General features: G+C 38.1%; 2 protein-coding genes across 4 annotated transcripts in view; one reads left to right on the forward strand and one right to left on the reverse strand.

The window, feature by feature from the left end:
• The first annotated feature begins 161 nt into the window (after positions 1-161).
• On the forward strand, positions 162-9,841 carry ATP6V1D (ATPase H+ transporting V1 subunit D). The gene is made up of 9 exons (XM_030948660.1): positions 162-319; positions 2,665-2,782; positions 3,880-3,959; positions 5,267-5,334; positions 5,990-6,034; positions 6,461-6,564; positions 6,951-7,017; positions 8,278-8,356; positions 8,970-9,841. Exons 1-9 carry the CDS (start codon positions 279-281, stop codon positions 9,109-9,111), a joined length of 744 nt encoding a protein of 247 aa, XP_030804520.1. The 5' UTR covers positions 162-278; the 3' UTR covers positions 9,112-9,841.
• Positions 9,842-10,477: 636 nt separating this feature from the next.
• MPP5 (membrane palmitoylated protein 5) overlaps positions 10,478-24,938 on the reverse strand; it is a 55,536-nt gene continuing 41,075 nt past the window's right edge. For 2 of the 3 annotated variants that reach the window (XM_030948656.1, XM_030948657.1), the window contains 9 exons: positions 24,760-24,921; positions 21,611-21,688; positions 20,640-20,823; positions 19,522-19,593; positions 18,985-19,056; positions 18,131-18,298; positions 17,228-17,430; positions 15,835-15,945; positions 13,509-13,819 (listed from right to left, as the gene is read on the reverse strand). In XM_030948656.1, coding sequence (XP_030804516.1) covers positions 13,643-13,819; positions 15,835-15,945; positions 17,228-17,430; positions 18,131-18,298; positions 18,985-19,056; positions 19,522-19,593; positions 20,640-20,823; positions 21,611-21,688; positions 24,760-24,921 — 1,227 coding nt within the window. In that variant the 3' untranslated portion in view covers positions 13,509-13,642. Of the gene's footprint in view, positions 13,820-15,834; positions 15,946-17,227; positions 17,431-18,130; positions 18,299-18,984; positions 19,057-19,521; positions 19,594-20,639; positions 20,824-21,610; positions 21,689-24,759; positions 24,922-24,938 lie in introns of all 3 variants that reach the window. The other variant, XM_030948658.1, reaches the window with a different exon arrangement.

A 24,938-nucleotide genomic window follows, 5' to 3' on the forward strand; every position in this document is an offset into this window, starting at 1 on the left:
CCCCTCTAGCGCCCCCTGGCGGCGGGCGGCCGGAGCTGCGGCCTCAGCCAATCGCGTCTCCTCCTGTCGGCCCCGGGGGACACGTGACCACAAGCGGCGCCACGCGGGCATCCGGGTTCAAACCCCGGCGCGCGGGCACCGCCTCGCGCGGGGGCGGGGCCGGGTCACGTGACGGCGGCGGCGACAGCCGGTGCGGGCCCCGGCGGTGACAGCGGCGACAGCCCGAGCCGGCCCCGCCGGTGACAGCGGCGACAGCCCGAGCCGGCCCCGCCGCAGCCATGTCGGCCAAGGACCGCATCGAGATCTTCCCCTCGCGGATGTGAGTGTCCGCCGGGACGGGTCGGGATAACGCCGAGGGGGGAGCGCGGGGGCTCCGTGCCGTGCCCGCGGCGGCGGGAGTGGCGGCTCTCGGGGCGCTCAGGGCTCCTCATCGGGGCTCGGCGCTCCGAGTCGTTCCGCCGGTTGTGCTGCGCCGGCGAGCGGGGCTCCCCCGGTGCTGTGGGGGAGCCGCTGAGGGCCGCTGGTCCTTAACTTCACATTCTGCTTCCAGGCTCCACATCAGCTCTGTCCGTCCTCAGAGGGCCGTGGCAGGGCCCCCGGCACCGAGATGCCGGGTGTGATGTTTAAAATAATGTGAATACGCAAACCTTACTTAAAAAAGAATAATTTTTAGAATGTATGTGTAGGAAAAAGTGACAAACGGAACCACAGCTTCCCTTAATTTTGCAACAGAGGATACTGCTTCACGAGAGGTTGGCCATAAAGCGTTAAGGAAGTAAAGTGCTCTCAGTGTAGTGGACAGTCAGGTTATTTTCCAGCTCCAGACAGCAAACTATTTGTCATGAAATCAGATGTCTCCTGAGAAGGCTTAGAAAGCTGCCAACATTGGAACTAACACAAACAATTGAATAAAATTGCTGGTTTAGTAACACTGTTCAGTTTCTCTTCGGAACCCTCCAGGACAGACAGACTTTGCTGAAGGTGAAAGGCTGTTTCAAATCTTCTTGCATGAAAGTGGGTTGCCTTCACATAATCTTTATAATAAAAAGAATGCCTTGTAAGACAGAAAACCTCAAACATAAAATAATAATTATTCACTCTGTATGAGCTCAGGACATATAAAGTAACAGTTCATATGGAGAGATTAATACATTACATGGTAAATGTTCTATTTTGAAATTTAGTTTAGAAATAAACTGTTGCATACACAGAAATGAATGACTGCATACACTAAGTCATCTGGTCTCACTCCTGCTCTTTGGTAGTGCTTTTTTTCATTCAGTTTAGGTGTCCAAGGAGAGGACACTTCAATCATTTTTGAAAGGTATCTGGTTTTGTGAGGTGATGTGTCACTGTGGCGTGAGGGTGGTCATGTACAAAGGCCTAATATTTACAAGCCCATTTTCGAATGAGGTGACAGACAATAATGTGGGTGCTGTTCCCAAAGGAATATAAGTTAGAATGGCAAAATAAAGATGTCCTGTGTCTGCAACAATTAATTTTCTTAACTGACAGAAGACGATTTCACAAGGTTTACTTTTTATGTTGGTTTGGAGGTTTTTTTATTGTTATAAAGTGGCTTGCTGGTATGAGCCTCTTCTGTGCTGGATATCTTCAATTCCAGAACTGCTTGGTTTCCTTGAGAGTAAACAAGACATTGTTTATTGCACTCTCAGAGCCAGTGAGATCTTGCTTGAACTAGAAGGCCAGCCAGTCTCTGGCAGGTGGTGAACAGAGCAGACAAGTCAGTTCAAGGTGATGACAGACACCTGCTTGTTGGGAAAGTAAAGTTGCCTTTCTACTCTCTGATTTTTTTAAAATCATAAACATTCATAAAGTATTCATGGTTTTCAGTTATACATATTTGGTAGATGTTAATCGAGCCATTCTTGTCACATGCCAGTTGATGTGGCCAGTAATGGATTCCACTGTGTAGATAGAATCTTAATTATACTTACTTTTTCCAAGGTCAGAGAGGAAGTGTGTAGGAACTTGGCTTAAGCAGTGTCCTTTGTGCACAGTGGCTAAATGTAGAAAGCTGTACAGTTCCTAATTTCATACAAGAAACCTATACGTGTGCTACTGGATTTAAAGGTGAAAGCTACAGCTAACTCACTAATAGCCCTTTTAAATTGTTGCTGCTTTTGATTGTCTTTGACAGCTTGTAAATCTCCCATGCAGCATATGAAGCTAAGGAAAACCAGAATGTACAACTGCTGCATCTTCTTGCTCTGTAAAATCAGAACATGGCATCAACTGTTGTGACCACATGAGGAATTTGCTTTGTCTGATTTTGACAAGATGACATGGCAGTAAAAGAACTTAAAAGCAATACCAGTGTCACAGTGACAGCGGATATTTGGAGTAGTTTGATCTCTGGTACTTCTAAGTCATGAAGAAAAATGAAAACTTTTATTTCCTATTATAGAAGCACTGAAAGATGTCTTGTCAATTTTCCATGAGCTTTGACTTCATAATTAATAACTTTGTAGTTCTCAATAATGATGGAGAGAAATATAAATTCCCTTGATTTTAAATGGGAATCTACAATTCTGTCCTGAAGTGGCCATCTTGTTTTACTGCAATGTTTTACTTTCACGTAAGTTTTTTCCTAATCCCTTCAGATGATGCAGGACGTTTTTTCTTTATTCCTCTGCTTACCAGGGCTCAGACCATCATGAAGGCTCGTTTGAAAGGAGCCCAAACAGGTCGTAACCTCCTGAAGAAAAAATCTGATGCTTTGACACTTCGATTCAGGCAGATCCTTAAGAAAATTATTGAGGTAGGTAAATTAGAATTTTCCTTTGTTTGGGTCACTTTACTATTATGTCTGTTATGCATTCCTGTCCTCCTAACTTCATTAGATAAGCTGGAATATAGGACGACTTTCTGGCTAACCTGTTTTTTGTAAGTGAGACTACTGAGTAGGCATGAGCAGAATTATGTTTTTTTGGCTGCAGTGATACAGAAACTTGAAGAGTTAATATTCTTCACCTCTTTCCAAACAGTCTTAGCCTTTGCTTTCTTTTGTGTCCCAAGTTCCCTATCATGATGCTGCCAAATACTTCAGGATTGGTGTTAAAATGTTCTGTAGTCCCATTTTTATTGCTTTATCTGGCTTGAGGGAATACTGCACATTTATAATGTTTCCTGCATGACTAGGTACACTAGCAAGCAGAAGTTCTGTTCAGATGGGACTTGTTCCTTTAGGAAGAAACAGAGTCCTGCTTCTTCCTTTGTAACATAGATGACAAATCTGAGGTAGTCAGTAGAGCCTACTATGTGTTGTTCTGGTCAGCCATATCAGATAGGTTTAGTTGCACTGTTTTAGTTGCAGCTGCTGCAGTGTCCATGGTTAGCAGTGGTCCTTTGTTGCCATGCTGTAGAGAAGCTCCCATCATCTGTCATAGCTACGTATAGATTGTCTAACACACACAGGCTGGCTTTTTCAATAGTTTTTAGCTACAAGGGCTACAAAGCTGTAAACATTGGGAAAAAACAGAGTGGGAGGAGAGTGTAGCTTCACAAAGCTGTAAACATTTGTATGTTGAAAATCAGCTTCAGCTGTCTCATAGTATTCCATACAATGTGAAATGAGTATTTTCCTACTGAGCCACTTTATTGTTGTTATTTAACCCCCATGTAATAGAATTTCATGATTAAGACAGATCTTTTGCTTTTTTTGTGAGTTCTACCATGTGAAACAGCTGAATTTTTTTTTTGCCAGTCACTTGAGAATTACTATTTCCAGTTTGAGAGTAAGCTATGCATATAGGACTTTCTCACTCTCTTCGATTTCTTCTCCTTATACGGCTAGTTATTTATCCTGGAAAAGGAGTAACAATGTGCTTTGTATTTGCTGCTTTTTTTTTTAAACAGACGAAGATGCTGATGGGTGAGGTGATGAGAGAAGCTGCCTTTTCACTTGCTGAGGCAAAGTTCACAGCAGGAGATTTCAGGTGAGGATTGCTGGGCTTCCATGAGCATATCCTACCTATGGGAAAGAGTTATCAACAAATTATTATTTTCTCTTTTGGGAATAAAGGTAAATTCTTAAAGGCACCTAAAAAAAGATGACAGTGGAGGGGGTGAACTAAATTCTGTTATGTAAAGGCAGGAGAGAGAGAACTTGCATGATGAAAAATCTGTTGGAAGCTAAACCAAGTGGGAACATTACCAAAATTTTTTGTCCTTGGTTTGAGAAGGTGTTGCTTTTTGTAGCTTGGAATCAAAAACGTAGGGAAGCGAGAATTTATATCAGAGTATTGGACAATTTGTTAATTTGGTCTTTCTTGTGAATTTGAGGGATAGATGTAATGTGTGCTCTTTTCTGCCAGTAAGTCACACAGTGATTTTACTAGTTGTTCTTATCTCCTGCCTTGCTGACCTTTGTCTCACTAGGGCTAGAGAGGGCTGTATGCAAGATAGGAAACACATCCTTTTCTTCCAGCAGGATACTTTAATTGTATTTTAATAAATTACAGTTTTGTCTAGGGTGTTTGTGTAATTCATTCAGGTGTGCATGGGGAAGTGTTTAAGATTCAGCTGATGGTACTTCCAACTAATGGGGAAGAGCCAAGTGATCAGACACAATAGAAGAAAAGTCTTTTTGCCCTTTCATTTGGATATAGTGCTGTTTCCTGTCCTAACTAGTCACTGTGTTTAGCCATAAACAAGTCAGATTCCACCCTGTAAGTAAACTGGACTTCAGCAGAGGAGTTAGCTGTAGTGACCTGTTCTTGGAAGACCTTAAGTTACTTTGGAATGCTTCAAGATGAATTGTTGTACAAGTCCAAGTTTGTTAACATGGTAGTGGGTGAATAAACTCATTAATGGTCTGAAAGAGCAAATACTTAGAAACTAAAATGAACAAAATGTTGTGGCCTTGGTTTGAATTTAAATCCTTGAAATTCCTTCTCTTTCATTGTGAAAGAAATCTTACAGGTTGATTAGACTCAATGTTATTAAAATAATTTGCCAGGTAACTGGCTAGTTTTTTAGCTATGCTTTGTAAATTTGGTCTAAGACATTTTTAAAGTTATATTTCATAGACTCTGCATCTTTTCCAAACTTTGCTGGAAACCTGTTTCTTTCAAAGCTTCTGTGTTGGCTTTGAATACTTTGCAATGAATTGCAAGGAGAACTGAGCTGACAACACTTTCCAGGTCCTTGCAGCTATTTGATAACTCATTCGTCTTGTATATAATGATGAGTTAATGAACCACTTCAATTTTTCTGATTAGGATCTGTGTTTTCTTCCTTACAGTACCACTGTGATCCAAAATGTGAACAAAGCGCAAGTCAAGATCAGAGCTAAAAAAGACAATGTAGCAGGTGACTCCAGGCCATGAGTACTTCAACTCATAAGGGAATTGTGGGAGGAGACTTGGAAATAGGCAGGAATGTATCTAAATGCTGTCTCCTTTTTTTCTTATCTATCTGTAGGAACAATTGTTGTTTTTTCACATACAGCTTATGATTTTTATATTTGGTTACTTACCTCTCATAAAATAAAATGAATGTGTGTAAACTGCAGTCCAATTTCTGAATTTCTGGACAAAGTATAACTTCCATAGAGCTTTACTGGAAAACAGATCAGGAGTTAAGCCCCAAATTAAATAAATTTCAAGCAATTGTCTATCCACACAATTGTCTATAAAGAAAACAAGACAGATAAATCAGGATTGAATGATTGAAATATTCCTTAAGCAAAGAGAACATAGTACTAAACATAATAAAACGGAATGAACCAGAATACTTCCCTGAATGTTTCATGAGTCTTGATCTCTGCAAACTCAACACAATTCTGAAGTTTCATATTAAACGTCAGAACCAGCATGACGTAATTATTCCAAGCTATGTAGGAATATTTTGTAAACAAAGCTTCTGCCATTACGTAACCAGAAGCAAATGGGGTAAAAGTGAGCTGTACTTCTTAAATCTGTAACCCTTTATGTCTCTTACATGCATTTTTCTTCGCTCTTGTCAGGTGTAACCTTGCCAGTTTTTGAGCATTACCAGGAAGGAGGGGACAGTAAGTACAACCCAAGTGTTTTCTGTCTTTATGTACTTAGAGCCATTCCATGCTCACACAGAAATATTGTCATGTCTTAATGGTAAGTCAGTTTACATCCCAGGCATAAGGGTACTTACTTCCTTTGATGCTTTGCCTGCTCCTGTGACATGGAGGGATTATTAGGAACTTCTAAAAGATTCTGCTTTCCAAAATCAGTGAGTTCTTCAGGTGAGGAGAAGACTTGTATTTCCAGATTTTGAGACTTCAGAGTGTTACTAGAGACATGCACAACATAAACCACTAAAAAGACAATTTGTTAATGGGCAAAGGCTTTAGCTTCTCACTTGATAAGCTCTTTATATCCCTATAGTGTGTAAAGTATTAATTTTTATCTAGTAAGGAAACACTATAATAGCAATAGTAACAATTATTGGTTTTTTTCAGGCTATGAGCTGACTGGCTTGGCCCGAGGTGGAGAACAGCTGGCTAAGCTGAAGAGGAACTATGCCAAAGCTGTGGAGCTGCTAGTGGAACTGGCCTCATTACAGGTTGGTGAGAGTTAAAAAAGAACAGATCATTGGTTTCTCACTTTTCTAAAATGAAAGTATCATCTCTCAGTAGTTGTAGTTTAATATAGTCCCAGTGCTGTATAAAGTTGCAAACCTTTTTTAGCCATATTACTGCTTCAGAGAAATCCTTATTCTTTCATGCTCAGAAGAAACTTTTTGGGAGAGTTGGTATTTGTAACTGCTAATGTGCAGTATGCTGCATGCTAGTGACATTAGTAGAAAACATTCTACTTCTATCAAGAACATAGCTTGTAAAGCTACATTATAGACTTGGCTTTCAAGTGCTCTTTGGTTTTGTGTACAGAATTGATGGAAATGTTGAATTTGTCTTGTTATATATTAACTATTTAATCCCATTCCATCAGACATCCTTTATTACTTTGGATGAAGCCATTAAAATAACGAACAGACGTGTGAATGCAATTGAACATGGTGAGTATTTTTCCATTTGGGATGCATGACATTTTTCTGTTTCTGTGTAAGATGAGGAGCAGGGTCAATGAAGCCATTCTTTCTTGTTAGAATTTCTCACCAGTTCAAGAATGCTTTCTAAAAAGCATTACAATTAGGCATATTGCAAGAAAGGAAAAAATTAAAAGCCCAGTGGAATGGACTGGAGGACACAGAGATAAATGAATAGGGAAACATGAGAAAGTAATCGGGAAATTGTATTCTGAACCTACAGGACAAAAGTTTTACAAACATTCTACAGTCCCTTCTAGTGACTTTGACTTAACTGGTGAAGCCTGTTGACTAGAAGCAAAAGATATGATGTTTCTATGTGTTAAGATGTTCCAATAGCTAGCATAATAAACTTCAAACAACTAAAATATAGTTAAATCACTCTAATGAACTTTAAAACTGTAATGGTGGTTCCCAGTGGAGAGGCTGGTGACTTCTTCATTTTGGATGGAACAGTCCTTATGTCAATAACCTGGTATTTTTCTTTGATCTCAATTCTTTGTTCTTTATGTTCTTGTTTGTAAATTTGCTTCTTGCCATTTCTTAAGTACTGTTACAATCCCAGCATTGGCTGTGCTTCCTTTTGCTGCAATGTCCAGAGTGCTTTGACTGTTTCAAGTTGCCTTCTGAATTTTGATGTCCTGGATTTAATAACTTTTGCATGTATACAGTAATGTATTTCAGTCCATGTTTCCAAATTATCCTTTTCAGCAGTTTTTCATAGACTGGTTTCTTTGAACATACAGGCCTTAACTGCAGCTTATCACTGAGAATATGACCTAGAACAGGTTTCCTCTGCAACCTTCCAAATAATTTTGGTAGTGCTGGTAACAGGTTTCTTCTTTCAACAAATGATTCTGACACAGAGCTTGTGCAGTTTGGTGTTAAAGGTGTGTTTAGTCTCTTATCTTTTGTTTTGTGATTGTGTTGTATTTGAGTATTTTCATGATGGCCTTTTTAAATGGATAATTCTGAGTAAAGGTGCTATACTAAAGTTTCTGAAACAATGTGATGGAAGAACATAGTTTTAATTCAAATTTGCCTGCTTGTCAGGAGTTTTTTATATTTTGTGTACTTGTCCATCAGGAAATAGTATGATATTCCATGAAAGACATAGATTTCCCCTAGCCAAAAGAATTACTAGATTGACATCAAACAACATCTGTGCAATATAGTAGATACTTCCTGGCTAATATAACAGCAGTCCCACTTTCCTTACATTTTTTTTAGTGATTATTCCCAGGATCGAGCGTACTCTTTCTTATATCATCACAGAACTGGATGAACGAGAACGAGAGGAATTCTACAGGTAAAAGACTAGTCAAAAGACTAGACTGGTCTCTTCTTAACATAGACCATTCCTCAGAAGGGAGTTAATAGAACTGTTCACCAAATGTAGAAGCAAACATTGTTAAACATGATCTCATTCTTCCTGCACATGGAGTTTCCAGAGCACTCACCAATTACTTGTCTGAAAGTTATAAATGAATCCCTTCCATTAATTTGTACATAGCTGTCATTGTTCTTCCGGAGGGAATGATGTGATACAGTACCCTGAGGTATTCTGCTTTAACAACACCTTTGCCAATACAGTCAATGTTCTGGGCCACCTGGAACAAAACTGTCAAATCTGAAATGAATGAAAGAGGAATGAACTTGATTAAATACAAGCAGAATAGCATAATGCAGTGTTTAGGGTCAAGAATATAATTTATAGTTTGGTTAAGTTTTTCAATTGCAGCAGCTAGCAATAAAAGCCTTTTATTTTTGCCATTTTGCCAAATTTGGTATTTGTTAGAGAATTTTCGTTTCCTGTGGAACTTTTCCAGGTAGCTTTATCAAGTTGAAGTTGTATGGTATAGCTACTAACCTGTTATGAAAACATATTTGCTTCACAGATAAAGCTACATTTCTCTTCACAGGCTTAAAAAGATCCAGGAAAAGAAAAAAGTCTTGAAAGAAAAGTCTGATCAAGAACGGGAGCTGCGGAGGGCTGCTGGTGAGGAAAGTGAGCCAGCCAATCTCTTAGCAGAAGAGAAGGATGAAGACCTTCTCTTCGAGTAACCCTGCACAGTTGCTGGGAGCAGGGGACCCAAAATACAGAATGTCCAGTTGCAATATAATTCAAGACATGTTGCCTCCAAGATACTTATGTGGCTTCTCATTTGGTGTCCAAGTCTTGAGTTGAATGGATTGTGGATTTCTCCTGGGAGATTAGAAATCTGGGAACTTGACTACAGCATAGGAGGGAAGGCAGAAATGGGTCAGATGCTTTACTATAAGGAAAGCCTTCTAGTCCGTGTTCAGCCTGTTTCTTCACTTAGTAGGAATGACTGTTGATAGCTGTATTTTTTTTTTGAAGGATGGCTCTGGATTTGCCTAATCAGATTCATCTAATTGCTCCCCTTCCTAGTACAAGCAGAGAAAAATGTTACTTAGGGAGGAAGATGCATATGATCTTTGCTGCTGAACCAGTAACGTTCAAGTTGCTTAGATCCAGTATTGGCACTGCTGAAGTCAAATCCCTGTAAAGGAAACTCTAGTTTTCTAACCTGTTTATGAAATCCACAGTCTTCTGTGATATATTTTTGTTGCACGATTGTTACCATTGGCCTAAAATATCTACGGTTTTAATTAGAGGTTCTGCCAACTTGTGTACTGTCTGTGCTAGAAACAAGTGTAAATTTTAACTGCTACAATACCTGGTGTCTGGCTCGAGTTGCTAGAAGATGAATCTTAAAAGCTTGTTGTGTTGATTTCAAAATAAAACCTCTGCTTCACCCTTTCTCCCTGACATGGAAACCATACAGAATACATCTCTTACAGCCTGTGCCCACATTTCGTAATCTTTAGTGCTTTAAATAAGTAACTATGGAGAAGTGGCTCCCTCCTGCCAAAAGCACATAGAAAAAATCATCTAGCTACATGTTGCTCCAAATCTTCATTGCTTCAGTAGGCTGGCAAGCAAAGCAGGGTTGAATGCACAGCAGTCCATCCTTCCTGCAATTCTCAAGTCCAAGGTTGATGAGTGGAGTCCAGGAGAGTGGCTGACCAGCAGGCTGTCACTAAACCCTGCTCAGTTTGAAGAGCTGTTTTCCTAAAGACAGAAGCACAGAATCATTTAGGTTGTAAAAGACCTTGAAGATCACCGAGTCCAAGCTTTGACCGATCACCACCTTGTCAGTCCACAACCATGTCCAGCTATTCCTTGAACACATTGGTTGTGTTCTTTTTCTTGAAGACACTGGTTTGCAATCAGCAAACTGAACACATGCCCCAGAACTAATGCTGGGTCATAGTTTCCAGTACTACAAGTCTAGTCTATTCAAGGTAAGCATCTTGTTTTAAACATGACACTTAACTGCAGATACAGGGTAACTGCAAGGAATAAGTGAACACCTTTAAAAAATCATTTTAGAATTGTATGAATAATAAGGCCATTTCTTTTCTCTTGTGTAGCTGTAGACAGCAGAGCTGATTGGTAGGTCCATATTCTGTTGTAAGATAGAGATCCAGCTTGAAAGAGAGACACTGGAGCTCTGCAGACCTGTTGCCTCTCCCACAGGATGGATGGTGTCAGAAGGTACACAGAACATCCTGCAGGGCACTGATGCGTCACAGCATGTTTCACACATTCAGCCAAGTGGCAGAAAGAAGACTCTCAAGATCCGCTACAGGAAGTAAAATTGTACAGTGATTTATTTTAAATCTAGAAATATTTTACATTTTTACATTAGTGTGCAGTTCGTGATGTCTCAAAATAGAGAGTGCAGATATATGTAAAAAAGTAAAATGTGGGGCTAACCACAGGTCTCAATAAAGTTACTTTAATTATTTAAGGCATGGAACCCCCCATCTAATATTTTTAAAAGTTACATTTAATTACATTCAAAAATTCTTTATGCAATTCATTTAAGATTTATTTTTAATTAAATCAGGACTGGTAAAAATGCAAATACCCTCATTTCAGTCTGATACAGCTCACAACAATGCCTGGGATAAGGCTGAAGAGTTCTACCAGTGATGTCTATGTATTTTCTGTTATTCTCGAGGGAACTAGCACACATTCTTCATTAAACAAGACAGAATGATTTCTTACACAAGGTAGTTCCAGGTCCAAGCTGGCAGCAGATGGACAGCCAGGTACATATTTCAGTGCTGCTCAAGCTCTTCTTTTCAGCAGGAGGGAGACAAAGCTAACACTGGTTAAAAGCTATCATAGCACCTCTCTATGGATGTCAGTGAGTTCTGTGTGCCTCAGGAATTAGGAGTAGAGCTCAACTTCAAGCAATATGCTTTAAGTCTACATTCAAAAGCTCATTTGTATAAAAACAGATTCTGTACACCATTTCAGGAAAACTGGGGAGACAAACATGAATGAAATAACATTAATGGCATGATTTGCTGAGACTGATGCTGTCTAAAAACACTGAATACCTAAGGGGGTTCAGCAGCCACCTTGAGCTGATTGTGACTGGCAGAATTTTGGCAGCACCTACACAGCTGAGCTAGGTTAACCTTACTCAACATGTTTTACTGCTTTCCACCTTGTCCAGAAACATTCAATACCCAAAAGCCTAATGCATTTACAATAATCTTTCTTTAAAAAGGGTAGAATCAATACAGTTTTTCCCATACACCTGAACACTGTTGTTGTCATAAGCTATGGATGAAACTGAGAACATGCCTGCAATGTGAGGCAAAAAGCCACAATTTTGAATATCCAGCCCTTAGGCCAACAGTAGCACAGTATTATTTCTAATGCTAACTTGAACTAAGATACTCAAGTTTCACCCCATTTTCTTTCTGAAGCATCATTACTTATCCCCACTAATTGCTTAACTGCTTTTCAGCCCTATATATTAATTAAACCAGCAAATAATTTTGCTTTCTAGCAAGACAGGAATGCACTCTATACTTCAAATTTTCAACATAAAAATGTACTGATTATTAGTTCAGTACCTAGGACAGTTATCTGACAATTTCTTTATATCTGCTCTATACTTTCAGCTCTTTAACTATGGGTGTGAATTTGTTCTACTAACATTTTAAGAAAGAATATATGCAAGACAGAATGGAAAACAGTAACTGCTTTTTTATCCTTCAAAATTAGACAGGAGTGACCTACACATTGACATAACTCCAGTGTTTTACCTGTAGGAACAAAGAAACTCTATGGCTAAAAGAGATATTCACAGTTAAGGTTCTTTGTGCTACCCAGACCAGCCAAGATACTACTATTCATTTAGTGTCAGTAACAACAGCCCCACTGCAGATGCACAGCCACAGCCGTTAAACCTTCACAGCCAGAATCATCTGAGGATGCAGAGATGTTCCCACCTGCTTTGCAGAATGCATCAGGATACAGACCTTACCTTTTGTTCCCTTATTTCATGTTTTTTGTTTTAACCATTAAAAATATTCCCCTTTCTTGTGACTTCTCAGTCAGTTACCAGTGTTTTATACATATTTTCACTGCAGTACTGAGCAAATGCAGGGCAGTAAGTTGGCTAGTGAATTACAATACTCATAACACAGTAGCTACATTCAGCTATTTTAATTCCAGTTAGTTGTCCATTAGTCCAACAGCCACAACATGAACCGTTTCCAGAGATTAAAAAACCCCAGTGTCTTCCAATGTTCAGCAAATCAGTCTGTATTAGTCAGTATTCTGTTATAAAACATGAGAATTTTAGTTGACTTTCAAGCAGCATGTCTTTTAACTATATATTTTCACAAAAATATAACCTCTGCCTTTCTGTCTCTACAAGTCTGTGAAAAACAGCAGCTCCAATCAGTTGATATGTTTTAAAGAAAATACCGTAAAAATATCACATCTAAAAGTTCAATATAATAGTCATCTTTGATTGGACCTAAAATTACGGTGCAGTCAAATCTGATTTTAAAAGTCTGACTAAAAAGACACAAGGATCAAAATATTTACATTATAAACATTTTTCAATACAGTGCTATTAGAAAGTGGAATGTTTGAGAATTAAAATATTAACTCAAGCCTCACAGGGCAGCTCCAGACCAGAGCAGCATCTTCATTTTGTGTATTTTTTGAACACGAGAGGTTTCTTATTGACACATTTTTTCATGTGTAGATTATTCCTCTGCCCAATGATCTGCAGAATTACGCTCCTGAACTAGCATCATGTCCCACAAACTCATTAAGTTAAGTGTTAAATAACATTCATATTTATAACTATGTGACAGCATGGACTATATATATACATATACACACAAACACACTTAAAATCTTTGTCCTAAGGGTGATCCTAAGTTAAAAAAGTGGATTTATGTATAAAAGTAGTTGCTAGGAAAAAAATCTATCTAAAGCTTTAGAATTTAGTACTGATATGGTCTCCATTTCTAGACCACAGAGAAAGGAAACCTGGACAATCTTTAGATCAGTTAAACTGGCTCACAAGCTGGTCAGCGTATTTTTCAGTAACACGCAATTTCACTGGCAAAGGGTGCTGCCGCTGAGGTCTAGAGCTCACATGCATTTTTACTAGAACTGGGCAGACCTACACATGATCTGCTTGGAAAGGTAACTAGATTGAAGTCCATTTGTCCCTTGGAACTGCTCTCATCGTAGCCAGGTGGAGGGCACCCACTGGGGTTCTGTGTCGAGCTTATTTATTAACCGAAGTAACTCTTGATACGCCTTATCAAGATCAGAATTCACAATTGCTGTATCAAAGTAGTGGCCATTGTTCTGTTCCATCTCCCTTGTCTTCTCTATTATTTCTCTCAGCTCTTCTGGCTGCAATCAGAAACAGAGAGTTAGTGTAGGTGTGTAAGCCTCTTCCCCACAGTAACAGCAGGTTGGGAACAACTCCATTTCTTTACACAAACACTCCTGGTGTTGCTATTGGCTTTTGAAAAGTTTACAGGAACACTCAACCATGATCCATATTTGAAAGCTAAGGGCATTCAAGACAATCCTGACTGATTGGCTATGAGTGGCAAAGAGTAAATAACTGGCCAGGCTAAAGAAAATAAGGAAGATTAGCACTGCTCATTGCACAACACTGATCTCACTGAGGAAGACTGGACCCGTGCAGAGCAAGGCAGCATTCTGCTGGCACCACCAACATGCAACAGCCAAAGGAGACAGCTGTCACTGGTGACACTGTTCATACACAGCAGTGAGAGGCCGCACACAGTGGGAGCCACACATTTAGGCTGACCAAATCACCATAACCTCAGGTGAAGAACATTGCAGAAAGATGGAAAACACATTTGGGAGCTAGAAGGGTATATGTTAAAAGCAGGAGTATTGCAGTGTAGATAAATGATACAAAGGCAGAAGTAGAAATGTTTTGATTTCAGAATTTTTCTTACACTTAGATTCTAAAAGTGTGTTTATTTTTCTTAACTTATTTTTGGATTGTATGAAGAAATATTCAGGTTTAATTTTTGAGATAATATTCTAGGGAGGATATTTCAAAAGAAACTTCAGGACTTCAGGATTTTTTTCTTAGGCATTACACACTCTGGATAAAATCAGAGCAACATTGGAGCATACATGCAAGAAATACCCTTTTCTTTATCAGGAAAGAGATTTAACTTGGTAGCATGTACCCAATTTTTAAATAAATACAACCCCAATACAATTAATCAGAAAGAAAATAGGCACAGTGTAACACCAAGAAATGCAACCCTTTTTATTGCAAATGGATTCCTTGAATATTGCAACAAAAATCCAGAACATAAGATGCAATATTTATATAAAATAAAGTTTTCTTCATGGCATAAACATGAAGGAAGAAACACCCATTTAAAGACTATGATTATATTTGACGCAGGGGGAGGAAAGGAAAAAAAAGGAAATTTCTTCTGTTTCAACACTTGGACTTTAATGGACTTTTAAATCTTGCACACTAGTAATAAATCACCCTTGCATCAAACAAGGAGAGCAAAACAACACACCATAGAACACAGTGAGTTATGATTCCTGAGCAACAGCTGTGTCAGGAATAACTGTGAGTTATCTTGGGAAGATTGTTTTCCCTTAGTATGAACTGCATTATGCTCAATTAGTACTTTGAAGATACTGTGGTGGCAAAGGGCACCTGCCAATCACTACAGGGTAGATTTCAGTTAAAAAGGTGATGATGAACCTATTCCACTGCCTGAGCAATAAGCACTTGGTATATCATAGCCTGATAAGGAACTTTTCTAAGCTTTCAGATGTCCTGGTTTATTCTTTGCCTTTCAAGTCCATTCTGCAGAACTAACTTCTGAGAAACTAAATAATCTCATAAGCTCAGATCTTGGACATGACTGGTTAAAAATGAAGAGTGATCCCACAAGATCAAGCATAAAATAATTTTAGCTGAAGAGTTTTGGATTTTCAAGTAAATGCTTTTCCAAAGGCAGGTACGTTCTGAAATGAAAACTGGTCATCCTTTGCTCCATTAGAATTACTCCCAGGTTTACTTGAGGACACAACTGAGTTTTCCACAGTTTTGAAATAAAAGGTCATGTTTCTGTACCTGAATGCAGGGACCCCAGTGTAGACACTGTGCCCCAGGATTACTAAATTAGCAGTGCGTTCCCTTGTCTAATACCTCTCACATCCCTTTATGCAAGAGCATCCTGAATGAACCCTTCCCTTAGCATGGTCTGCTTACCAACCTGGAGCACAACTACACTGGTTCACTGCAGTGCTAACTGCCAGCACCATCACCGTGTCCCCATCCCAAGGAAGGAGTATGTGCATTTATTTGTTCACCAAACCCAGCATGGTTTCAGAGGAAGTGTAAGACACCTTACCTTGGGATTTTTCCCTTCTTTGGCCAATAAAGCACGTAGTCGTTCTTGTGAAGGTGGTGCAACAAATATAATATATGGCTTCAAGTCAGAGTTACGTAGTGTTTTCAGTGACTGCAAAAACAGGTTTACATATTTAACAGTTTCACCCAGGAAAAGGGCATTTATTGATGCACTATTCACATGCTATAATAGACAATACACTCTTCAAACACAAATGTACAATATATTAACAGCAATAGAATTAACTGTAACAGTATTCAAAGTTCAGACACCATTTATATGACAAAATTTATGTTCCAACATTTTTCAGCTTCATGAAACTGAAATATTTACTTTTGTTCAAGAATACTCTTCTTAACTGAACTGACGGAACAGATCTTTTGGTATCCAAAAACAATGAAAAAGGTTAGCTACATTGAACTAGCTGTTGTACAATTCTAAGAAAAGGTATCAGCTTTGAACAGGGAGAAGAGTCTTTAAGTATTACAGATTACTTGAAAAACTACAGTTTAACCTCTTCTGTTTTGAAGATTAAAATATAAGACATCAGATGCACTATTACTGTATGTGTAGCATTTTGTTTTGTCAGGTTTGTCTTGGGATAAACAACTTGTCTTGAGATAAATTTTTATAGCCACAGAATCAGCTAAGTTTTTAGAGTTATGAATTTTCATCTCATGACATGCTTTGCAATGCCCATGAGCTATGCTACTAAAGTATCACATGGTCCCAACTGGTGATGACTAACTGATGACTAACCATAGCTTCAATACTACCCTAACCCACTGATATGGCTGAGTTTTAGGGCTTTTTTTGAAGCATCTACAACAGCAGCAGACCTCATACATATCATATGTATCAGAAAACAGGCTGCATTCCAGGACTCAGCCTCTTACCATGTTTGACTAAATTTCCAAGTAGAGGTATGCAAGCATAGTTTTTCTCTTCATAACCAAAAGGTCACAGCTAAATGTTTTTTTCAATACTGTTGATGTGATGTACTTCATTTCTGAACTGTATTTGAAAACTGCACAAATATTCCTGAAATGCAATTTCCAAGTATAATCACAAACAATGTCCTCTCTATCTTCAAAAACCCCAGAGATCACAGAGTAATTGGAAGATGGAGAGACACAAATCTTATTTTAATTCGTTTTTAATTTTAGATGGTTTCCAGACACTTAAAGCTGGTGAAAACTAAGACCCCTATCAACTGCAGCACAGATAAAGATGTACATATTTGCAAACAAGGAACTGTTTATGAATTGAGTCAACTGAGCATCCTGGCACAAACATGAATATGGATCTTGAAAACATACTCATTTTATAAACCAGAGAGACAGATAATTCACAGCAGCTTCTACAATGAAAACATGACAGAGCTTTGCCATACCTGAGTATGAAGATTTAGAAGGCAAATCTTGCCTGAGTTGATGACTTGTCGCACGGAGTCTATGCTTGTTCCGTACAGGTTCTTCTCAAACTCCCCATATTCAATGAACTTCCCTGCAGCTATGTCACTCTCAAATGCCTGCCGGGAGATGAAATGATAATCCCTGCCAGCTGCCTCAGTCTCTCGCCTACTCCGAGTAGTATCTACAAAAAAGGAATTGAGATGGTGATACATGTAAAGAACTGAAAAAAAGAAAGAATTTTTCTCTTAGCAGGCATATTGCTAATCATGCAAACACAACCTCCATGCCCTTCCCCAACCCAACACAGGAAATATCCATGAAATCTGTGTATTTTATTTTCTACAATAAATGTCCCTGGTCAAATTAATTTGTCAAACTTAATTTAGGTCTCTTTTACATTATCCAGAGGAAAAAAATAGTAAACTACAAAAAGAATAGTTTTAACTGTGCAATTGTGTTCTGAATGTGAAAACAGCTATTAGTTGTTTTTCAACAAATATGTATTGCTAAATTGTTTGTAAACATAATCTAGGGTACATTAGACATTAAAAATATAATATTCACTGAGATACAAGTGGTTTGGGAGGGCACTAAAGCCACCTAAACTTAAATTTATGCAGGACATTTGATTAAAAGTTTTTTGCCCATTTATACTGGCTTCTTTTTGAACTTCTGTAACTCACTCCTATTTTATTCAAAACGATATAATATAATGTCTCTGGAACACTGTGTTTGTAACACTGGATTTGCATTAACTTCCCTTTTTCAAGAGCACAACATATCCTGCCCAAACCCCAAGCTCCCAATGACTATTTCCAACAGAACAGGATTTGTCTGCAGCCCAGGCTTGGAACAAGGATCCCATCTGCCGTCACACTCACGGGGCACAGCGGTGGCAAAGCGATCCACTTCATTATTCATCAGTCTCTGCCGCAGCTCGTTCTGCCCGCAGTTCTGGGGGCCAATCAGAACGATGGGACGTTTCCTATTTGCTGGCTGATGGTACAGTGACATTTCCTCGTAGGTCAAAATCTCCTCATTGTCATAATCTTGAGAGAGAACAATAAAGCAGTCACAAAGTACTCTACTGCCAGTTTCATGTATTGCTGGTCATGCAGTACCAGATTTCAGACAGGTCCTGAGTCTCAGCCCAGCATTTGAGTCACCAAAGCAACAGAAGCCCAAAGATTATCATATGCCCAGTGTGATGATAATTTTTTCCCTTTCTTGGGGAAAAAAATTCCACTTATTACTCTTCATATAACTAGTAGCACAAACCCAAGAAACATTTTTTTTTGCAAAAAAAGAAGTTTCTAGTACAAGAGTAACACTTTATACCCAAAGGCAGCAACCATCATCCCAATCCTAAAGTACTTTTGTAAGAACATAGCCTATAAAATCTGTCAAGAAAGTTTCCATTTATGAAGTTTACTTATGCAGAGTGAGATGATATTACAAAGCCATAATAAATTGGTTCATCATTGTAAAACGATGAGTGCTTCTCTGCCTAAAAAGCTATCTGTTTTTTTATCTTATTATCTGATCTTTATTAAAGACACTACAAATCCTTTCATGTCTTTTACATCTTTCACTAAATGCTACAACACAACATAGCATTGCTCTCACACAGAACTTACTGCTAGCATTTCTAACATCATATCCTGACTTTCAGCATTCTCTTCACAATCTTTTAGTTGTTTATAATTACACACATTGTACAAAAGTTGTTCCTTACCATCATTTTTATTTGCATTGTATAAAACCTTTTTCCGTTTCTTTTTGTTCTTCTTCGCGCACCAGAGTTTTCCTAAACAAAATAAAAATTATGACAATCAAACACCCATACAACAAAAATCTTCCTATTCTGCCCATGTTTTGGATCTTTAAAGTAGAGCATTTACTCTGCAATTTTGAGAAGGCATAATATCCTTTTGTTCATTACAATGCTTTGGTGTATTAAGCAAATGTCAAGGACTTCAACCAAGACACAGCAGATGAAGTTCTTTATGAAAAAAGGGGCTTTACAAATTCTCTACATCATACTAATTACAGCACATATAGTTGTGAAAAACCCACGTGATTTACACAACAAAGTGTTAAATTTAGACTTGTATTTACATGAAGAATTTCAAAAAATCATCCCGCTTGTATTACAAATAAACAAAAACCACATCAGGAGATTTTTCTACAACTCCACCATGACAAAATTCTATGTAACACTAATTAACACTGCTACAAAAGATTTTTTTTACTTGGGAAGCATATATCCCACCTGATTTTTCAGGCTCCTTGTCTTCTTCTATGGTTTGCTTCATTGCTTCTCTTTGTTGCTGAAAACTTTTTCCTTCATGCATTAAAAAAAGCACAAGATTCATTAACATTTAGAAACCATTTCCATGCTTTTTCATAATGACTTGCTCATTTAACTCTTTCTTAATCTTTTACATCTCTGAAGGTTCTAGTAGAATGTAACACACATAAGAAATTTTAAAAGAGAAACCAAAATTGCTGCAAAACTGATTTATTACTTCAGAAATATATTCAAAAAGAAAGACTTGCAGAGTATTTGTTGTATACTAGACAGCTTTGCCTGGAAAAGTGAAAGTACATGAAAGACTACATTTCCCTTCTATGATGATGTAATTTTCTAATTATTTTTGTATGTCAAATGTGTTCTATTTATATTTAATATTTTGAACTTCAATTTAAAATAGATTAGCCTGTATTTAAATCAGTGTTTCTCTCAATTTATTCAAGCATCATAAAGTTACAGTGTGATATTCTATGGAATTTGAAAAGTCTTTTGTTCACCATGTTTAACAAAGCAGAAGGTCTTTCATGAACTAGGCTGCAACATATATTGCAATGTAAAAATTATGAACAGACTTGAGTGTCTGAAAATCCTGTTATCCAAAGGCCCTCAATGATGAGAAAGGAAGTCTGTCACAAGTAACCGAAGCCCTTTGTTAAGTGAAAACATGCTGAAAAGTGACCACAAATAGGTACTGTATCAAATAGTTTATTTGGAAAAGGTAGGAAACCTCAGAGCTGCACCCATCTCCAGAGAGCAAGTGGGCTGCAGTCCCACATCTCTGCTGCAGCCAGCAGAGGGAACTCTGAATCTGCTGAGTCCCCATGGTGGAGGAATAAAGGAAGAGGAGAGCAGATCCTGAAAGGGGCAGTGAAAGCAGAAGTTTTACTCTGCATTTAACTCCAGACATGGCAATGCCCAACAGTAGGCTGTGTTGCAAATAGTTCAAAGACACAGATATATTTAAGGCAACAGATGTTTAAGGAGTACACAAGTCTTTGAAAACATGAGCATTGCTCCTGTGTGGCTATAATAACTAACTTGACTGACCGTCAAGCTTTTTCTAGAGCTTTACTTACCAGGGATAAGGCCTGCCAATGGCTGATTATCTTCATCTCCATCTCTGTAAGCCTGCCACCAGTTTGGATCCTCTTGACTGATCACATGGAGTATGTCTCCTTTTTGAAAAGACAGGCCTAACTCTCGGCAGGGCACGTAAGGGTCATCAGAGGGATCGTAGTCAAAATGCGCTTTCACGTGTATCTGCAGGAGATCAAACGTTAAAAAAAGGGAAAACACCCCAGTGACTTCTGAAGAATTAAACCTTCTCTTCCTGTGATTGCATCAGAGCTACAATATATAAAAACTCCAAGCTGCTATAAAATGGAAACTTTATCTGAGGCATACAGGAGGTACTGGAATGGAAAAGACACAGTTGTGCTAGGCTGGACAGAAAGGGTTGAATTTAACATGCAATTTCCTCACCACTGTAGGAGACAATCCCCCCAGCTACAGATTTAAGTTCTCTGCATTCAAAAATCATCAGAGGTATTGTGATTGCTTAAAGTACCTAATAAATACACAGACTGAAACTCATTTGCTGGACTTAAAGTGAAGTTTCACTTGTAAAGTATTTTGTCACCAATCATTAAAGTCTTTCTTGAAACTGTTAAAGCTATCTTTTCCTCCCAATGCATAATCTCAGGTTTCGACAATCCAAGTTTTTTTAAGACATACATACTTATATATATACACACATGCACACAAAATACAGAAATTCAAAATAAGAAGCTCAGAACCACAGGAAGTTCTACTTTTACAACTTCTTTCAGAAACTGAGTTGAAATTGTACTAAGAGTTTCAGTTTAAGATCATTAATAATTTTCAACAGTTAATTCAGGTGTTAGTCTGATAACAGGTAAAATCAATTTAAATGGCTAAGTTTTGGATTTGTTCCACAATATAAAGGACCTTCAGAAGAACTTTTACATACTACTGGTAAAACGAAGTATGCTTCACCAAGCACAAGAACACCTGCAGAGCTACTTACAACTGTCTCCTTCGCAGGGGGTGGCTTGCTCTGCTGACTGGGAATCAATACGAAGGTCAGAGTCCCATGCATGTCAGCCTGAGAGGAAAAACAGGCTCTTCATATGCGGTATCAAAATATGGCTTAAGGTTAAGAATTTTAACAAATAACATATTTTAGAAAATGCTTTAAAAATACCCATTAGAAGTTGTTTCTAACCGTGCATCATCTACTCCTTAGCTAGTTTAAAATATACAGTACAGATAAAGATACAGTGATTCAGTAAGACTAGAAAGCTAAGTGTTGATACTCAGACTTTAAAGCCTAGCTTTCTTGAATATAAACTATTTCTATTTGAAATAGAGCAGCCGCTGTTCTGTCAAGCAGAGATGTAGGAGAAATGGATAATTGTTCTGTTCAAACAGAACAATTGTTCTGTTCTGCTCAAAAATACCAACAAATGGGTCTACTGGAATGTAAAAACATATTTTAAAAATTTAACTTTTCTAGAATTGTTTTGATGGAACAGTGCTTTCAAATCTAAATATTTCCAGTATGATTTTATGCTGATAACATTATTAAAGAATTCAAAACACTGTTTAAAGACTTTGCTAAGATACCAAATCTTGCATATGTGAAATGTTCAATACCAACATTGTAGTCATCCTTGAAAAAAAAGTAGAACATAATAAATGTCTTTTCTTTATCTTCTTTGTTTACATACTTCCATTTGCAGAATGTGTTTGCACACATAAAAAATATCTTGATAAAATGGAAGTGACAACCTGTGACAAGGTCTACAGGTGTTTCACATCATAGACACCATTCCATGAACCTTAACACAACAATTTATCCTGTATAAAACAAGAAAATGCATGTATCTTAGAAAATTCAGAACGAAGGCTTGAATATAGTAAATGTAACTTGAACAAGTTCCATTGCCTGCAAGAAAGGAAAATCCATTAAATTCAGTCCACGAGGAATGTATATAATCTCACAGTGATCATGTGAACAGCCTAGTCTAAAAGTCAGGTATAGTTTATTATCACTTGAGTAGCAAGTAGTGAGGCAAAACTAAGGAGGGAAGTAATTTCTTTCTCCTGTGCTTGAAGTGTTTTAGGGTGTCTGAAGTATTTTAGAACTTCATTTCTAGATTACAAAATAAAGATGACAACATATAAAGGATTAAAAGTATAATTTTAAATTAGTTGCATTAAAAATATATTCTAAAAATCCACAAGGTTGTGTTTATTTTATTTTTAATTTTCAGCAAATTTATTTTTTCTTATGCTAATGTATTGTGGCTTTACACCTTTTGTTTTTTAACCCTTGGCTGCAGGAGCTACTCAGGAGCAGAATAAGCTCTCTGCAGAGAACTAAACTGCTAGACTTGAACTACCTGTTAATCACCTCCAAAACACTCTTTTCAGAAGCACAGGACTTAGCCAAATATGGCTTAAAAAAAATACAGATGGCAATGGAGACAATCATAAAACATGAAAAATCTCAGATCTGATCCAAAAAAAAGAAAGGACATTCAAGGCTTCTCAGAGAATTGTAAGCATCTTTCTAATTGATTTAAAAACAGTAAAACAAAAACCCCCAAACCTCACACATTTCTGCCTCTACTTCCTTATACTTGATCTCACTGATGAAATAGATGAAAAATTTTAACAGCAAATTTTAGGAAAAAGTCCAACTAAGATGGAAATTGTCCATTAAAAACCAGTGTCTCGCTGTACCATAAAAGAACTTCATCTATGGACATGGCTGTCTACTATTCCTACAAATACACAACCTACAGCCAAACCTAAGTCTTTGTCCTGATTCTGATTTGTCTCCAGAGCATAAACCTACTAAGTAATTTGAAGATTTACTTAATACATTTCTCCTCTTTTTCTCCCCACTAAAGTTCCTACTGAGTAAGTCCTAGTTGATATTTCCAATGTTTTGTGCCAAAGTTATAAATTTACCTCTAAAAAAAATATTTTTATCTGTTTCCACTTTGACAACATGGTCTTGACTGCTGCAATTGGATCAAAGATTCACAGTTGGCTTCCAGGTGTCTTGGACACTGATCCAAAGCAGGTACCAGGGAAAAACATGAAAGACATGAAATTGGGCAACAGAAAATACAGGTGGTAATTACCAGCTTTTGACATTTTTCTCACAGGGCCTTTTTGAAAATGAGTTAATTTACTAATTCCTGATGGATTTCTTGCTTAGCTGCTTTTAAACTAAAGTATAATTTTGCCATGAATGAAGAAAAGGTCTATGCAAGTAAACCGCTAGACAAAAGGGCTTTTACCAGGCATGAAAGAGTAGCAAGTCTAGTCACAAAAAGGTTCCATGTGATACAATTTGTGGTGGGTTAAGTCTGGCCAGCAACTTAAGCACCCACCAGCTCCTAACACACTCCTCTCTCCCAGCAGGTTGAGGGAGAGAATTGGAAGACCAAATGCAAGAAAAAAATCTCATGGGTCAAGGGAAAAACAGTCTAATAAGTGAAGTGGAAAAACGCCAACCCAACAAGTGATGCAAAAGCAATCACCACCCGGATTTTACTGCTCAGCCTGACGTTACATGGCCATTCACATCACTGTGGTCAATTTGGGTCAGCTGTCCCAGCTGTGTCCCCTCCCAACCTCTTGCTCAACCCAGCCAGTTGCAGCCAGCAGACAGAGTGAGAAACAGAGAAGGCCTTGACACTATGCATTCACTGCTCAGCAACACCTAAAACACTGGTGCATTATCAGCACTGTTTCAGTCTAAACCCAGCCTAAAACACAGCACCATATAAACTGCTATGAAGAAAACTGCCTACAAACCAGCCACACATTTATTACTTGTGGAATCAAAGATGAAAAATTATGGCTTTTCAGAGCTAAACAAAGTTTTCTTAAAATCATTAGAAATAAGTGTAAAGACAACAGTTTGACGCTTCCACATTTGTAGGTTTCATTTTTGCAGGTAACAGCAATTATACTTGTCAGTATTGTCCTATATGTCAGAAAGAAAACTTGAAATGTACCTCTACATGTGAACACCAGCTACCAGAATGAAAATACTTCTGAGGCTAAATATGAGTAAAATGACAAGCAGAGTCAACAGGCTTAAGACTTATGGAATGAGTATTTATTGCAAAGGAAACAAGAAGTGTTCCAACTCACCAGCAAGTCAAAAACTTCATTAACATCTTTTCCACGGATCTCAATGCCATTGATCTCCAGAACCTCATCCCCTTCATGCAACAGCCCACTCTTCTCTGCAGCACCTCCTTTGACTATTCGACTGATGATAACAGAATCCATTTCATTGCGAACAGTAGCACCCTGTGTAGCAGCAACAC

This window comes from Camarhynchus parvulus, chromosome 5 (assembly GCF_901933205.1).
Source record: "Camarhynchus parvulus chromosome 5, STF_HiC, whole genome shotgun sequence".
NCBI lineage: Eukaryota > Metazoa > Chordata > Aves > Passeriformes > Thraupidae > Camarhynchus > Camarhynchus parvulus.

Bases quoted from the DNA above. Each gene is read 5' to 3' on its own strand.
- ATP6V1D (XM_030948660.1), top strand. From the start codon at position 279: ATGTCGGCCAAGGACCGCATCGAGATCTTCCCCTCGCGGAT. The intron at 3,960-5,266 runs GTGAGGATTGCT...TCTTCCTTACAG, and splicing joins TTCACAGCAGGAGATTTCAG to TACCACTGTGATCCAAAATG. The intron at 8,357-8,969 runs GTAAAAGACTAG...TTCTCTTCACAG, and splicing joins GAACGAGAGGAATTCTACAG to GCTTAAAAAGATCCAGGAAA.